The sequence below is a fragment of the Muntiacus reevesi genome, chromosome 3, assembly GCF_963930625.1.
Source record: "Muntiacus reevesi chromosome 3, mMunRee1.1, whole genome shotgun sequence".
Lineage (NCBI taxonomy): Eukaryota > Metazoa > Chordata > Mammalia > Artiodactyla > Cervidae > Muntiacus > Muntiacus reevesi.
Window position 1 is genome coordinate 7,011,346 of NC_089251.1, and position 16,027 is coordinate 7,027,372.

Here is a 16,027-nt window from a genome sequence, read left to right on the forward strand (position 1 = left end):
TCCAGCTCCCCTCTACCCGTGACTCTGGTGCTCGGCCTGCGGGGGCACTCAGGTTCCCCAGGGTCACCCACTGCACTTCTGCCTTGGTCTTTGTGCCTTGGAACTGCTCTCTGAGGTCCCTCGCACACCCCAGCTCCAGCGCTGGCCGACTGGCTTCAGGACCCCCTCCACCTCAGCAGTGTCTCCCTGCCTGCAGGCTGGGTGCCCAGCTTCCTCTCCTCCCTCCCGATTCTCCTGGGTGATCTGGCCCACTTCTGTGCCTCCAGTATCTGCACTGTCCAGCACCCTCCTAGGGACGGTGGGAGACCAGACCCATGGCAAGGGGCAGGGAGCAGGGAGGGTTGATGAGCCCTGAGCTTAGGGGGTGGGCCTCAGGAACCCCAAGGAACACCAAGGAGAGAAGCTGTGCCTGCAAAGCAAACAGCCCCCTACCAGCCCAACTTCCAACTAGGTGGCTGCCCCCCCCAAATCCCCTCAAAGACCCTGTAGCAGCTGCACAGACACAGGCAGCCAGGTGTGCGGAGCGCTCAGAGCAGGGACCGGTGGGCGGTCACACAAGCACGCCCAGGACACCTGCCTGGTCTGGGGGCACGAAGTGAGGATCTCAGAGGAAGTGAGGCCTCCGCTGAGCCCTGAAGAAGGGCCAGGGGCTCCCAGCGGGGGAAAGAGTTCTGGGGAAGGAGCCGAACCCTAACTATCCAGTGGCCCCGAGAGTCTGAGAAGCTGAGAGGAGGCCAGGGTCGCTGGTACCCAGAGAGACGGGGTGGGAAGGGAGCCTGAGGCTGGAGCACAGGCAGGGCAGGGGGCCAGCGTGCGTGGCGGGGGAACCTGAAAAACCCTGCAGCCCGACTCCTCTCCCCAATGGGGACAGGGTCTCAGCAGCCCCGCCAGCCTCCCCATCAGCCAGGTCCAGCAGGTCTACCCCACAGAGCTCCCCAAACTCTGCAGCCCTGACCCAGTCCTGTTCCCTCCCCTGGGTGTGCCCAGGGTCCTCAAGAACCCCACCTTCTCCCTTGGCACCAAATCCCACCCCCACCTTCCCCTCCCAGCCCAGGGCGTCTCTCCGGCCTTCACAGGACCTTGCACGTCTCCGTCACCACCCCCCAGCCCTGGCACCAGCGCCAGCTTCCAACCCTGCACATGGACAGCTGTCCCCCATTTCCCAAATCCCAGGCGGGCAATCGGGGTCATAGGTTTCTTTCTCTCCATCTCCACACACACACAGGTGCCCACCACACCCCCTCTGTGGTCACTGCTCTGGGGTTTACCACTACCTGCCATGTGCTAGTCTTCGCCGGCACTAGGATCCAGTCCAAGCTGGTCCCTGTCATCCTGTGACTCGTCTTCTAGTGGAGAAAACAGACAGTAACCATACATCTTGCAGATAATTAAACGCAGTGGTGTTGCGCGTCTTGAGGATGTATACAGGGCTTTGGGAGCCTCGAAGAGGTGACTTGGAGCCCCCAGGGGCCTCCCCCACCTGCCTTTCCAGCAGTGCCCAACTGCCACACCTCAGCGCACAGCAGGGCCCCACCAGAATGCCCTCCGTCTGTGCATGCCCACGTTCAAGGCCCGGCTGAAACATCACCACCTCCCCAGAGCCATCCCTGAGCTCCCCCGACTCCTTTATCCCCCTTCCTCCACAGCTGGTCCACTAGCTATTTTAACATATATATATATATATATATATATATATATATATGGGTTTTTTTTTTTTTTTTGGCTGCATGGGGTCTTAGTCACAACTTGTGGGATCTTTTGCTGCGGTGTTTGGTCTTCTGGTTGCTGCCCATGCCTGCACAGGCGGATTTAGTTGCCCCAGGCATGGGAGATCTTAGTTCCCAACCAGGAATTGAATCCAAGTCCCCCACGTTGTAAGGCAGATTCTTAACTACTGGACCACCAGGGAAGTCCCTCCACTAGCTCTTATTCCTCCCACTCAGAAGTTTCTTGAAAGCTGGACACTCACCTTTTCATCTCTGCATTCCCCCAAATGCCTTGGATGGAGTATGCATAAACTTAGTAATTTTTGGATTCAGGAAAAACATGTTGCCGGGCTTGGGTACAAGAAATCTTCACCTTTGTTCTCCTCCTACCCAACTCCTGCCTGGGCTTTTCCTCCTAGAAAAAAACCTCTTCGCTCTCACGTCCCCTGAGCGTGGCTCCAGCCTTGGCCCCTTCGAGCCAGAAACGAGCAGAGCTGGGTTTACCCTGTGCTCTGGGGCTCCGCTGGCGCAGGGCGGTGGGAAGCCGACACCCCCGCCCCTCCAGCTTTGCGGCTAGCTCTCAGATTCCCCGGGACCCAGTGACAGCGGTCCATCCTTCACTGAGCACCGAGTGGGTGGGAGGCACAGACCCTTGCCAGGTTCCCTCTTCCCGGTCCTGTTGGGCTTCCCACCCGGCCCCAAGTCCTGGCCCACATCCTTTCCCCACCCCAGGGACGGTTGATGGCCTTGCCTCACACCTCCAAGCCCGGAGTAATTCCCGTAAGATCCGTCCAATGGACGCCCCCTGTCAGAAAGGACAGGCAGCCCGGCGCCTCCTCCAAGGCCCACTCCCATCACTTGGCCTCTCCCACCAGCATCGCCACTTCTCGCATCTCCTTGGTCATTCCCAGCACACAGTGGACATGGACACGGTAGCCTGCAAGCCGGCCTGAACGTCCCCCACCCCAAAGCCTTCCCTGATCTCAAGCCCCGCCCACCCACGCACCCACCCAGTCTCTGCTCACTTCTCAACAAAAAAGGGGAGGTAAGCTCTCAAGAGTGAGGCCCCGATGCACACCCCTCCTTCTGGACTGGGGGGCTTGCGGGGGAGGGGGCACTCCGGGCTTCCACGAGCCCATCAAGCCTCATTGTGAGCATCTGGCCCACCTGCACGTGTGCGTTCTGTGCCCCCTCCCTGCCCCCAAGCCTGCGCTCTCCCCCCCGCCTCAGCTGGAGCAGCCCTTGGTAAGGACACCCCCTTCTCTGACCTTAAGTCACATGTCCAGCAGGTCACCACCTCCTCCAAGGCCTTGACCTTGAGGTCTGCCGCAGCTCCCCTGCAAGTCTGCCCAGAGTGAGCCCCTTCTCTCCTTCACCCCCGGCTCCCGGTCAGCCGGGAGCCTGGGACCCATCACTCGCTGACCTGGCCCTGATCGGCTCCAGCAGCCCAGCTGCCTGCCCACACCTCCTCTTGGCAGCTGACAGCCTCTGCCACCCCCAACAGCAGATCCTCACTTCGCTCTGCCCTGACCTGAGGAAGTGGCATCAAGCTGCACGTCCCAGCAAGTGGGGGTCTTCTTGGCTCCTCTTTTCCTCCTTGAACCTTCTTCCTGTTGGTGATACTCTGAACACAGCCTAAACCAGACCACTTACCACCTCCACCCTGAACCCTGATCCAGGCCACCGGCCTCGCAGACTGGGTCACCTCCGCCCATACCCCAGGCCCTTTCCAGGTGCAAGACCCTCCTCAGCTTTCCAGACTACTCCGAGCCCCGCCCCTGACTCCGAACACTGACAGAGCTCACAAGTGCTGCCCCACTGCAGCCCCCCAGCCTGGCCTCCTCCCCCTCCCCTCCCCTCCCTCCACCCCTCCCCAGAGGGGCTCCGCCACCTCTGCTGCTCCCCTGCCTTTGCCAGCAGATCCTTGTCCTCTTTGGGGTCTCAGCTCAGGTCATTCCTGACCCTGGTAGCTCAAGTAAACTGCCCCCTCACTGACCTTCTCTAGTTAACTGCTCTCCTTTTCTTTATAGTAACGCACCACCACCTAACATCTTGGTATTTTTGGATTTACTGTCATCAACATTAGAATGAGGAGTGTACAGCCACTAATTGTGAAACATATGAATCCCAGAATCCATGACCTAAGTATTACTTTGCTCATTTTTCTGATCAGAGGCTCAGACATGAAGTCAACTATCAGGGTCTCCAAGCCACCAAGTGGCGCGGGCTTTGGGTTGAACTCACGTCAGTCTGACTCCAAAGGCAGGGCTCTTGGCCACCAGGCTCTCCTTGCCCTGTGCGAGGCCTCCCCCCCGAGGCTGGGTCAAAGGCCAAGGGCTCTTGTTTTCGCAGGAGGTTCGTCTGAAAACAGAAGCCAAGTCTAGGGCACAGCAGCCCAACCCAGACTCCCAACTCCAGCAGGACATGGACACAAGGAGTGGAGACAGCACAGAGGGTACCCCCTCAAAAACTGCAGGGACCCGGTTCAGAGTCAGTCAGGCCCAGTCCAATGACTGCTCAGGCCAGTTCAGGGCTGACCCAGGGACTCAGGAACAGCCACAGTGATCGCAGAGCGATTGCTGCATGCCAGGCCCTGTGCTGAGAATTTCACACCCCACACTGGCTCCTCGCAATCACCCTGTGAGTATCTCCTTTTTATAGATGAGGAAGCTGAGGATCAGGAAGAATCAGTAATTTACCTAAGACCTTGTAGCTGGGCATGGCAACAACCAGGATTTGAACCCAGGGCTCAGCTTTCAGCCTGCTCAGGCCCCCCAGACCCCAGCTGAAACAGTTCAAGCCCTAGACTCCTTGGCCTGAGGGAAGGGGACTTCATGGGGGGGACAGACTGCCGTGTGGAGAGAGAAAGCACGTGGCTTGAAAAGACACACCTCACACAGGTGACAGGTGCAAAACAGAGGCTTTAATCTGAACAGCAATGAAGGTGCCATGGCTGGGGGGACCCGGGGGGGCACAGGGAAGGAGGAGCCAGGAAGGCGGTGGTGTGGGCCCGGCGGGGGAGGCAGGAGCTGAGCCTCTCCTAGGAAACTGTTTCTTTGACTCTTGCAGCCCCTGTCCTAGCCTGTGCCCAGGCCATCAGCCCAGACCCAAAGGCCAAGTCCCTCATTTGTGCTTCTCAGGTGCTCCCCCTTCCCAGAAGGGTGAGTGGGCCCAGATACAGGGAACGGGCAGCGGAGAGTCAGAACTGGGAGCAGCCCTCCCCGCAGAAGAAAACTCTGGAGATGGCCAGCTGTTGCTAGCACCCCCTCCACCCCCCAGTCTGGCCCAGCCCTGCCCCTGCCCCTCTTCACAGCTCCTCCTGGAGCCCCAGCGGGCGAGTCTAGGGAGGCAGGAGGACAAGGGAGCTCAAGCTCCCGGAGAAGATCTCCTGCGTCCACTCACCCACCACCCAGAGAGAGGGGCAGGGAAACAGCGTCATGGGCTTGCAGAAGCAGCAGCAATGAGGGAGCAGGAGCAGCCCAGGTGCTACCTGGCAGCAACCGGCCCACCCTCTCTCCTCCAGAGTTTCTGCCACCTGCTCCCAGCCAGGGAGAGCCTGGGGAGCAAGCCCTGAGGGCCCTCCAGAAGGCACCCTGGAGCCAAAGAGCAGAAGAACAAGGATGAGGCACTGGCCAGGGGTCAGCATGAGGAGGGGCTGGGAGGGTCACCGGCCAGAACAGTCCATGCTCCTCCCTTCCCAACCCCACTCCAGGCTGGCTGCCAGCCTCAGCCTCCAGTCCTCAGGACCCCCAGAAACCCACCCAAACATGGCTTAGGAAACTGCCCCACCCCGTGGGGGGAGCAGTTGCTCCAACCCCTAAAAAGGCAACCTGCGAGGGAAAGCGATGGCCACGGCAGAGTACCTCCCCCTGCCCCATGATGGCCGGGTCGGCCTGGGCTCAGATGGGACTGAATGGAAGGAGACGGAGGCCAGGGTGAGAGCAGGGCCCGGGACCCTGCGCTGGCCCCCTCACCTTGCCCGTCCACCGCAGGGCAAGTTGGGAAACTGGCCACACTTTGGTCACTTGTCCCAACCTCAGTCCTTCAGCTCTATGCCCTGAGCCTCCATCAGCCCCGCACTCACCATCCACCCCAGTAAACAGCCTCTCATCAAACAGAAAGAACAAGGGGAGGGGGTGGGGAGGGGGCGGCAGCTGGAGTCGGGGAGGGCAGGCACGGGAGCAGCAGCCGGGATGGGCCACTCTCAGCACGACGACGTGACGGGATGGATGGGCAGCAGGCTCCCAAACTTGAAGTGCTGGATCACGGGGAACTTCTCCAGGCACTGCGAGGAGACGGGGCAGAGAGGACAGGTGAGGGCTGTGTGGCGCCCTGGCAAGGCCCGCCCGGCTGCTCAGGCCTTGGACGGACCCTCAGACAGACCCCCGGACGGCTCTTGAGGCCTGGAGCAGTGAGGTTGCAGCAGATGTCCGCCCAGGGCCCGGGAAGTGGCCCGGCTCCAGAGCAGCCCCCAAGCCTTTGGGGAAGAACAGAGCTTCTCACCCGTTCCTGACCAGCCCTTCCCACCCAAAGCCCCCCAACTCCATGACAATCAGGCCAGGCCCTGGTGAGGACAGGAGAGTGAGAGGGAGGGAGGAGATGGGGTGAGAAGGCAGCCCAACTCCACGAGGCAGTAGCCAAGAAGAGGGGCAGCCGAGTGACGCCACTAGGCCCAGAGGGACAAGCTGTATGGCCCAGAGGGGGAAAGAACCCTCCAGACCACGGGGATCCCTTGCCCAGGGCCCGCCCTGGAGAAGAGGCATGGGGACACCCCGGGACACCAGTTGAGACGGGCCCCAGGCCCGTTTTCCCACTTTTCAGTTCTCCAGGCTGAAAATGGCATCCTGGTACTTCAGAGTGAAACAGAAAAACCAGCTGACAGCCCCCCGCTCCCCACACCGCAGGGTAGTTCCCAGCAGCCCAGTATTCGGGCAGAGAACAAGCGCACTGGGCAGGGGGATGGCTCCCTGAAGTCAGTCGGGCCAGGGCCTCGGCCCAGGGCTGCAGCAGAGGAAGGGAGACAGGAGCAGCAAGGCCTGGCCCCCAGACAGACGGGCCCCAGGCCTGCCCTCTGGCCCAGGCACTGTGGCCATGCCACGCGGGACCCGGAAGGGAAGGGCCCGCCCCCACCCCCCACCCCAGCCCACTGCACAGGCAGCAGCCCCACGCATGCGAGGGAGGGGGGCCTCCTCTCAGAACTCTGGCTGCACAGGCAGGCAGGATGTGCACCTTCTGGCTGGGCTGGAACAGGATTCTGGCCTCAGAGAGGGCGAGGGTCCCATCCTGTTACTGTCCCCTCCTCCTGCTACCTCAGAGGAACAAAGGCCAGTGCTGGCCCAGGGTCCCTGACCTCAAGAGCCAGCAGCAGAGAGATGAGGGGGCCTTTTCCAGCTCTGTGTGTGTGTGTGTTTCAGAGGGGTGTCTGTGTGTGTCAGAGCAGGGTGTGTGTGAGAGCAGAGCTCCAGGCCACAGTCAGACTCCTGGGCCTGGGGCAGACAAAGTTGGGGGCAGGCAGCTGGTGGTGGCCCCTGGGCAGGGAGGAGCAGCAGATCTAGGCCAGAGGCAAAGGCAGCTGCCATTGTGCTTAGGTCATTGAGGAAGTGGTAGGAGTTTGTCAAAGGGGGGCCCCCCAGGGCCCTGAAATTCCAGAAAGGGTCAAAGGTCAACCTTCTTCTAGCTTTCAGGCCTGAGAAGTTACAAAGGCAAGAGGCTTAGGGGACTGGAGCAGGGGTTCTGTTCACTCCACCCTCAGGGATCCCCCAGACAAGCTTCCCCAGGGCCAGAGGAGGCGAGGAACTGGGCTCAAGGCAAAGGGCTGCTTGGGGCAAAGCAAGAGGAGCTCCAGGGTCACAGCAGAGGCGCCTTGGGCCGGGCCTTTTCTCCGGAGCACTGACCTGTGCTGGCAACACCTGTGCTCTGGACAGAGCAATTGCTTCAGCCGGGCTGAGGCCAGCGGGCAGCCCTCCCAGCTCCCAGTGACTCAGGGAGAGAAGGGGCTCCCGGGTCCTGACAGACCCTTCTAAAGGAAGCACCAGCATGGGGCCAGCCCTCAGGAAAGACAGGCCCACCCCCTACAAGGGTCCAGAAGCATCTGGTTCTTCCGCTCAGAAAGGCCAAGACAGGTAGCTTGAAGGTGCAGACAGTTGGGCCCAATCTGACGCCAGGCCCCGACAGGCCTTTGTGGCAGCTCAGGGGACCAGCTCCCCTCCCACGGCCAACTCTGGCTGGGGCTCTGGCCTCTGCTAACCCCCATCTGCACTTCAGAACTGGCAGGCCTCGGAGGTCCCCAGGGACCGGAACCCGTTTGGAAGAGCGCGTCCTCACCACGCTTTCCTCTGCTCAGGAAGCGTGTGACTCCACAGCCCCAGGGCTCACAGACTAAGGCGGCCTGCTAGCGGCTTAGAGACGGGCGCTGCAGGCACAGGGCCGCAGGGCCAGGGCTGTCCCCCCACGGCACGGCCGCCAGTGGGGCCTGGCAGGCCGCGTGCACCCAGAGCCAGTTTCTGGGTTTCAGGAAGGGCGCTGGGTTATCTGCTCCGCGCTCCCTCTATCTGGTCTTGAGCTGCGGGCAGCTTTCAGTCGCTGACCTCCTGTGTTCAACAGGGAGAGACACATGGACAACTGCTCCACCTTCGACCGCTGTGTCTGTGCGGCACCATCAGGGCTGCGGCCTTACTCTGCTCCTCCCTCATCCTGCCGGCCAGGGTTCTTTTGCCTCTGGACACAGGTAGGGATCGGAGGCAGGGCCTCCTGTTCCGCCCTTAGGGGCCCAGGTCAAGATAAGTTTAGTCACTCAAGTAAGAGCCTGCAGGAAGGACAGCATCTAAGATTCCAGGCAGGAAAGGCACCACAGAGTCCAGCCTGTGGGGGTGGGGGTGGGGAGACCCCTTCAGCACCCACTGTGGGGCTGGGGTGGGGAGGGGTCGAGAACAGAGCACACAGGGGACACTGCCCCGGGGGCTCTCCAGCAGGAGTGCCAGCGTGGAGGGCGCCTGCCCAGCCCCAGCAAAGGCTCCTCTCAGATTAGAGGCATGTGGGCTGGAACCTAAACACAGGATGTGAAGTCCAGATGAAGGGGACCCGAGGGGGAGGGGGCGGAAGGGAGGGAGCAGGGCAGGCCTGGTCAGTCCAGTGCCTTTAACCCCTTCAGGGCTGCAGAGGGGTCCAGGCCACTGGAGGCACTGGTATTCCAGCCGCACCCAGCGCCCTGCACCCTGCCCTCCCTACTCCTCTGCCTCTGTGGACAGCCCTGAGTGAGCTCTGGGTGTAAGGAGGCCACCTAGACAACCTTCCCCTTCCCCAGAGAGGGATGACCAAGGATCAAGGGAGGAGCACCTCCAGGGCAACATGTGAGACCACCAGCTGAAGGGTGAAAAGAGGGGCGTTTGGGACTGACTGCTCCAGGTGAGGGACTTCACACTAGGCCCTCCCAGGTCAAGGTCAAGCAGTTCTAGGACTGGTCTGCCTAAGATGTTGAAGGAGCTAGAGGAAACGACAGGGTAGGAAGAAATGTCTCCTCCCTACTTGCCAGAGAAAAAGTCACGTCCTTGGCTGGGAGAAGGGTGCCAAGGAGGACGAGCAGAGGGGCAGGAGAGAGGGTGGCCGCCTCCCAGCAGGGGGAGCTCCGGAAGCCCACACCTCTCGCTGCTGCTCTGACTGGAGAGCAGGGAGGGCCCCAGAAGCGATTATTAAAAATGCAGCCCCAGGCCTCCCCGCAAGACCTCCCACCTGCCCAGCCATCAGACACACCAAAGTGGGAGAAACATCACTCTGGATGATGTCTCCAAAGGACAGAGCCTCTTCCCAAGCCTGTTTCCTTCTTCACGTCCCGACAGGACACAGAGCTGAGAAGGGCCTCCAGCCATTTGACAAGTGGGAAGAGACCCTGGATCAGCAGGGTCTGGCCTCAGTCACAGGACTTTTCCGGCTGCTCATCCCACAGACAGAGATTCAGAAGCCTCAGGTGTCAGAAGGGGCTGGCGCACAACTCAGAGCTGGATGGAGAGCAGAACAGTGGGGTGGGGCCAGAACCGAGAGTACCAGCCAGTCCCTGCTCACCTCGGCCTTATACATGCGGATGAGACCCTGGTTCACTTTGGACCAGGAGGGGACAGCACTGATGTTCCACAGCTGGTTGGAGTGCTCTGCAAACGGGCCTGTCTTCATCTGGAAAAGAATTCACAAGTTGAAGAGGTGGGCCCTGGAATCTACCCCCTGGTCCCCTGCAACAAGGCTGCTCCAGCACACACGTGTACACACACACATGTAAGCACATACATACATACGCATACAAACACACACAGACATATATACAGAGATACAGGCACACACACTCTCATGAAGACCAGGCGGCAGCATGAACTATGGGGTAGCAGTCGTGCAGGCAAGCGCGTGTGTGCATGTACCCACACGCACGCACACACACACACACACGTGCAAGATACAGGGTCTCTGTTGGCCTGCCACAGGCAGAGCTGGAAGAGCCTAGGGAAGGGTCGGTTTGGGAGAGGACCTGGACCAAGCCCAAGCATCTGACTGCCCTCTTCATGGCAGGCGGAGGGAGGGAGAAAGAGGGGAAAAACACAGACCACCTGCAGCAGATGCGGGAAGGTCTTTAGCAAGTCAGCCTGACCTGCCAGCGGAGTGGAGAACGGATGGCAACCCCAGTAGCAATGGACAGGCAGGAGCAAGGACCGTATGGTCCCAGGCCCTCCTCTTGGAAGAAATCCTGCAGCAGGCCCAATGGAGCCCCATGATCTCAGAAACCAGCACTGAGACGAGGAAGCACGTGTGCCTGAGTGCAGCCCTCAGCACAAGGCCAGCATGTCTGTATTTATTGACAGGCAGTTCACAATCCCCTCCGCGCTGCCCCCTTCCCGGCTGACGCTGGGGGATGGGGCGCAGCACCCTGAGCGCAGGCTTCACAAGAAAGAGTCTGAAAAGTAGAGGCTGAGCTGGCGAGAAAGCAGACTTGGACCTCGAGTAGGTGGAAGGTTCCAGAAGAGGCTGTGTGTGGAGGCGGGGCTGGTGGAGAGCTGTTCTAGGGAGAAGGGATGGATGGGGGTCCCTCAGCCTTCTCTCCACACTGGGCATGAGTGCGGGTCCCACAAGCACAAAGTTCTCACCCACAGCTGTGGACTCGCCTGGTGACCCACTCTCTCACTCGCCCAGTGAGGGCAACTCTTACAAAACTGCAAGATCGCAGTTGAAAAAGCTGCCATTTTACCCGTCATCTCCCTCCTCTGGCCCAAGTGTCCCCAAAAACTTATCTCAACCCCCAGGTTCAGGAACATGGACAATGGGCTCCTTCCCTGAGCAGTGAGGTCACAGCCCAAGGTCCCCACTGGGCTTCTCCTGGGCCGGTCTCTTCACCCAGACGTCCCCCTCCTCTCTAAGACTCCCTCCTCCAGGAAGGCAGCCAGGAGCCCCCAGCCTGCAGGTGCCAGCCCTCGGCCTCATGGAGCTTTGTTCCCAAGCCCCACTCCATCAAGCCCCGCCCCTCCCCCAGGCGCCCTGCCCCACCAGAGGAGCCCAGGCTCCAGCCCTCTCTTGCACACTTCCAGGCCCTGAGAAGCTCAGGATCACTGGAGCTATAAAACCAGTCTCACTCTGGACTGAGCCCTGTGAGAAACCACCCAGGAGGCACCCTGCCGGCCTCTGCCAGTCGCAGCTCTGCAAGTCTGATCAGTAAGGGCTCTTCAGCCAAGGCTAGCAAGGGGGCGTGGGAAACCAGAGGCTCTGCTTGCTGGGCCAGCCTTCCCCACTAGGGGAACGGGATGGCAAGCCAAAAGGCCTCTCTGGCATCCTGGCAGAGCCAGGGGGAGGCCTGAGCCCCAAGGCCCCAGAGGCCCTGGCCCCCTCCCTGGAAAGGCCAAAGATGCTTTCTCTAGAGGGGCTGCCCCACCCCTGCCACCCCCACCCTTCAGTCCTTCGGAAGGTGCCTCTGCAACTCTGGAAAGGAAAACAGATGAGGGGGAAAAGGAATGGGGTCGAGAAGACAAAAAAAAAAAAAAAATTAGCTCATTCTAGCCACAAAGGGAGAAGAGAAAGCTAGAACGAGCAAGAGAGCTGCAGTCCCGCAGTGACCCCAGGGGAATTGTGTGAGTCAGAGCAGCCATATTGAGCAGGAAATTACTCACAGACGCTGCGTTCCTGCCTCTCCACTCCCAAGAGAATCGGCCTTTTGTAAATGGTTCCTCTGTCAGTAACTGAGGGGGGATGGGGTGGGGGGGAGGCTCTACACAGCGCCTTCCTGTCAGCTCCTTCCCTTCCAGCTGAAATCTGATCCCTCCCTTCCCAAAACTCCAAATTTAGAAGCCAGATTGAAACTGAAATTCTTTTCCTGCCTGCCCTGGGCTCTTAAAGGCGCCAGGGCTGCATTTCCTGAGGTGGAGAAGCCTGCCGAGTGAGGGCCTTGTGCGGGAGGCCCAGGGCCACCAGGGCAGGTCCCAGGCTGGCCGGTCCCCTGTCCGAGGCTTGTCTGTTCAGTCTTCCAGCTGCGCCAGCCCTAGTGAATCCCTGGGTCTGCAGAGGCAACACCGCCCCCACCCCAGCCACAGCACACAGGCCATGATACACAGAGTCCCTCGCAGCTGTCAGGGCCCCGCGGCCAGGCTCAGGCCTCCCTCACCACACCGAGGGGCTCCAAGAACCCTGTCTGGGTGCTGAGCCCAGACTCTGGAGAACTAGCACAATATGTGCCTTCAACAGGAACCGCGCCAGCCAGCTCAGGGCCGGCCAAGTAGGCGAGAGGGGCCCCTGCCAGCCCTCTGAGTTCTGGGGCATGCCCCTGCTAGCGTCCAGCATCTCCCACCATGCCCAAGCACCCAGACCCAGGGTAAGAACCAGGCCTTGAACAGAGGGTGCGGAACAACCTAGACTGTGAGGGCCTGCCAGCCTCCTCCCAGTTCAGGCCTCTCCCTCAACTGTTATCAAAACCCCCGCTAAGTTCAGTGTGTCTTCAGCACCACCTAGTGGCCACTGTAGGATTTCCTCTAGCAGAAGACCTGCGTCCCAAATTTTGGGAAGGCTTTTGGGTTTTCATATACATAGGAAGCGTAACCAAACAAACAAAAATACAAAATTTTAACGCGGAGTCAATTCCCATATTCCCTGAGGCCCAGCCTGGTCTTCTTCCTCATTAGTTACTGATAGGGGCGCCCTGGGGCTTGGCCAGCCACCTAGAGGAGCCTAACGGGCTTAGCCTCTTAGAGGGGCCAGCGAAGCCACCCCTTCTCCCCGCCCAGCCCCAGGTGTCCCCGGGCTCTGCAGACCCTCCTGACCTAGTCTGGAGACAGCAGTATGTGACTGGCTCTCAAGGCAGTGAGCCAGGCTGCCCGGGAGTCCTTCCGACCTTGGGCTGCCTACAGTGCTGAAGGCAGCAGATCTCAGAAAATGAAGCGGCGGCCACTCAGCCGTCAGAACAGGCTTCATTTGCTGACTTGGAAAAACGTGTCATTCCCCTCTGGCCTCTGGAGTTTGGCAGGGGCCTGAGCGGAATGCTGACCAGGAGAGCCTGGAACTACGGCTGTTTAACCGGGCGGCCCCCTCTTCAGGGGACACAATGGGCAGCAGAGAGAGCAGCTCCCACAGGGAGGGGGGATCCACGAGTGTGCCAGGGATGTTGCTGGGGCCAGGGTGAATGTGTGCAGGTGTCAGGAAAGAGAATGGGGGCAGGACCTCTGCAAGAGGCAGAGCCAGGGCACCCCTTGGAAGTCTATGGGGGTAAGGCACTAGGCAGGGAAGATGAAAGGGCCTCCTGAGAAGCCCCAAAGCAGTGGGTCCCCAACTTTGATGCACAGTCACCTGGCTCATGTCATGTGTTTAAATTCAGGATCCTAGCGTTTGTCCCCCAAAATTCAAATTCAGAAAGCTGAGGTAGGGCATTTTAACAAGCTCCCCAGGTGACCCTGAGGAAGTGGTCCAAGGCTGCATTGTGGGAGATCCTACTTTAGCAGGATAACAACACCCACCTAAATGATCCCTGCTGGGTGGACTGAGGGTCCAGGCCTACTAGCTTTCACTTTCAGCACTTCGTGTGGCCCGTCCTCAGACACCAACAGTGGTGTGTCCCTCCAACAGAAATCTGTCCGGCTGTCCACTCCGGTCTCTCCAACTCCTGCAAAGGCTACATTACACACATCCACACACGTGTAGCTCTGCAGACACTGGGGGGCCCACTCAAGAGAAGCTGATACCCACCCACCCTTCAGACCTGCTTCATCGGTACCAAGTCCACCTAATGACCAGGTCTTAATCCGTCAGCTCCAGTAGAAAGTGATCTAGGGGAGGAGATCCTGGACAGTCAGAAGGTGGCTTAGCCTTTCAGAGAGGACTAGCTGGGCTTCCTCTTCAATAACCTACTTCAGGGGTTGGCCCTGCCACCTTCAGAAAGCAACTCTGGCTCCTCTGTCCAAAGCCCCCAGCCTCAGTTCCTTTTGGCCCGGAGGCTGCCGGGGGCTCCTTCCTCACTCCTTTCCTCTCACCTCAGTGATAAACAGGATGCACTCCAGGAACATGTAGTCCTTGTGGTTCTCGTTCACGGCCTTCTCATCCACAAAGTGCCGGGGCTCCAGATATGGGTGGTCTGGAAACAGCAAAGAGCCCTGGGGTTCAGAACCAGGCACTGGCACCACCAGGCCACAGCAGACCAGCCCTGTTAACACCCGCCCGAGGGCCTAAGATCTGCCCCTGCGCCCTCAACACTTGATCTCGCAGAAGCAATAAATGGCCCTGTGTGTGTACTCTAGTGTAATGAGTATCAGCTCTGCTTCTTTCCAGCCATGCGACTCAGTTTCCTCATCCGTGCAGTGGGGGAAAAGAACACCCTGTAAGGGCTAGGGGTGGGGAAGGTACCTAACCATCAGCACCGCCCTAAAGTCCTCAGCATGGCGCCTGCACAGGTCAGTGCTGACCGTCTGCTGGCAAAGACCCTGCCCAGGGTCCTTGAGATGATCTCCCTGAAGCACTGAGAGCAGGGCCTAGCACCAGGGAAGGGTTCTTTACTAATGTTATTTTGAAGGCAGTTAATTCTACATGCAAGTAGACATGGAACCCTCATCCACTCTGGCTTGCCCGTGGGAAAGTGAGGGGAGCCACCACCAGAGCGGGCTCATAGTGGGCGGGCCCCAGACCAGCATCAGGCAGCAGCTCCCTGACAGTCCCCTGTGCACAGCTCGATAATAACAGTGGATGACGCTGGTCACCGAATCAAAAGAACCCCTTATTTTCAACACAAAACATGCAGCTGTGGCCAGGAGCAGGGGCGCATCTCACACCAGGCGCGTGCCCTCAACCCAGCCCGTGTCACTTCCCATTATCTTGGTGGTGCGTGGCCTTCGCCTCCCTGGCCTGCCACGCCGCCGGCTGCAGCAGCAGGTCAGCAGCAAGCCGGCTCCATCAATAGCTGGTCTAATGTCTGCTTTACAAGCTGTCAGCGCATGCCCTGGGAGGGAGGGGAAGGAAGGAGGGGAGAGAGGAGGCCCAGGGGTGGGGGGGGGGGTCTGTGCCCCACTTCAGTACCTATCAGCTGCGAACTGCCCCAGATGAAGGGCAGAAACTGGAAGTCATCCAGGCCCCACACACCCTGGCTGCCGGCCGGCTCCATCCGGTATGTCTTCTGGAGCTTCCTCATAACCTCAAGGTACCTGCACCAGAGGGCGGGGAAGGGCAGGCGGGTGGCAAAAAGCAGAAAGACAGTCTCAACCCTTCAGCCAGTAGAGCAGAGGAGGCTAGAAAGAACCACCGAGGAGTGTAACAGGTCAATTAAAACCTACATGCCAAAGTTACACATCAGCTGATACCCTCAAAATAATGTAGCTTCATCTTCTCTCTCGCATTCAGCCTCCTCTGGCCCAGGAAACAGGCGACACACCAACCGGGAAAGGGGTGAGTGCCGTGACGTCCTGACAGTGTGAGAGCCCGGGCAGAGGCTTCTCTCGCCAGGGTCTAAGGAGCTCAGCCCTCAGACCCCTTCAGGAACTGCCCTGGAGCTGCCGCTTCCGCAGCACCTGAGTGGGGCCCAGAACGGCGTGTCGTCGCCCTCTGGTGACTGAGACACGCCCATGTGCAGGGAGGTGGCCTGGGTGGTGAGGGGGACAGGTCAGAGCCTGCCTGCCTGGCTTCAGCTGGCCATGACCTCAGTGAAGAGACCTGATTTCTCTATGCCTCAGTTTCCTCATCTGTAAAATGAAAACGACAGCTGCTACTTCCTCGGGTAGTCATGAGAACTAAAAGACTTGCATGTAAGATGCTTAAAAAGAACCTCTACATGATAAATGCCACAGAAGCATCAGCAGCCATTATGTAACTTTCCCTTCACT

At 59.6% G+C, this 16,027-nt stretch overlaps 1 protein-coding gene across 1 annotated transcript in view; it reads right to left on the reverse strand.

Moving 5' to 3' along the window:
• Positions 1 to 4,614: 4,614 nt before the first annotated feature.
• The window catches only part of PTPA (protein phosphatase 2 phosphatase activator), a 31,167-nt gene continuing 19,754 nt past the window's right edge, over positions 4,615 to 16,027 (reverse strand). The window contains exons 7-10 of the mRNA XM_065928285.1: positions 15,228 to 15,352; positions 14,192 to 14,292; positions 9,765 to 9,872; positions 4,615 to 5,991 (exon numbers count right to left, since the gene is read on the reverse strand). Of these exons, the coding sequence (XP_065784357.1) occupies positions 5,911 to 5,991; positions 9,765 to 9,872; positions 14,192 to 14,292; positions 15,228 to 15,352 (415 nt within the window). The 3' untranslated portion in view covers positions 4,615 to 5,910. The remainder of the gene's footprint in view (positions 5,992 to 9,764; positions 9,873 to 14,191; positions 14,293 to 15,227; positions 15,353 to 16,027) is intronic.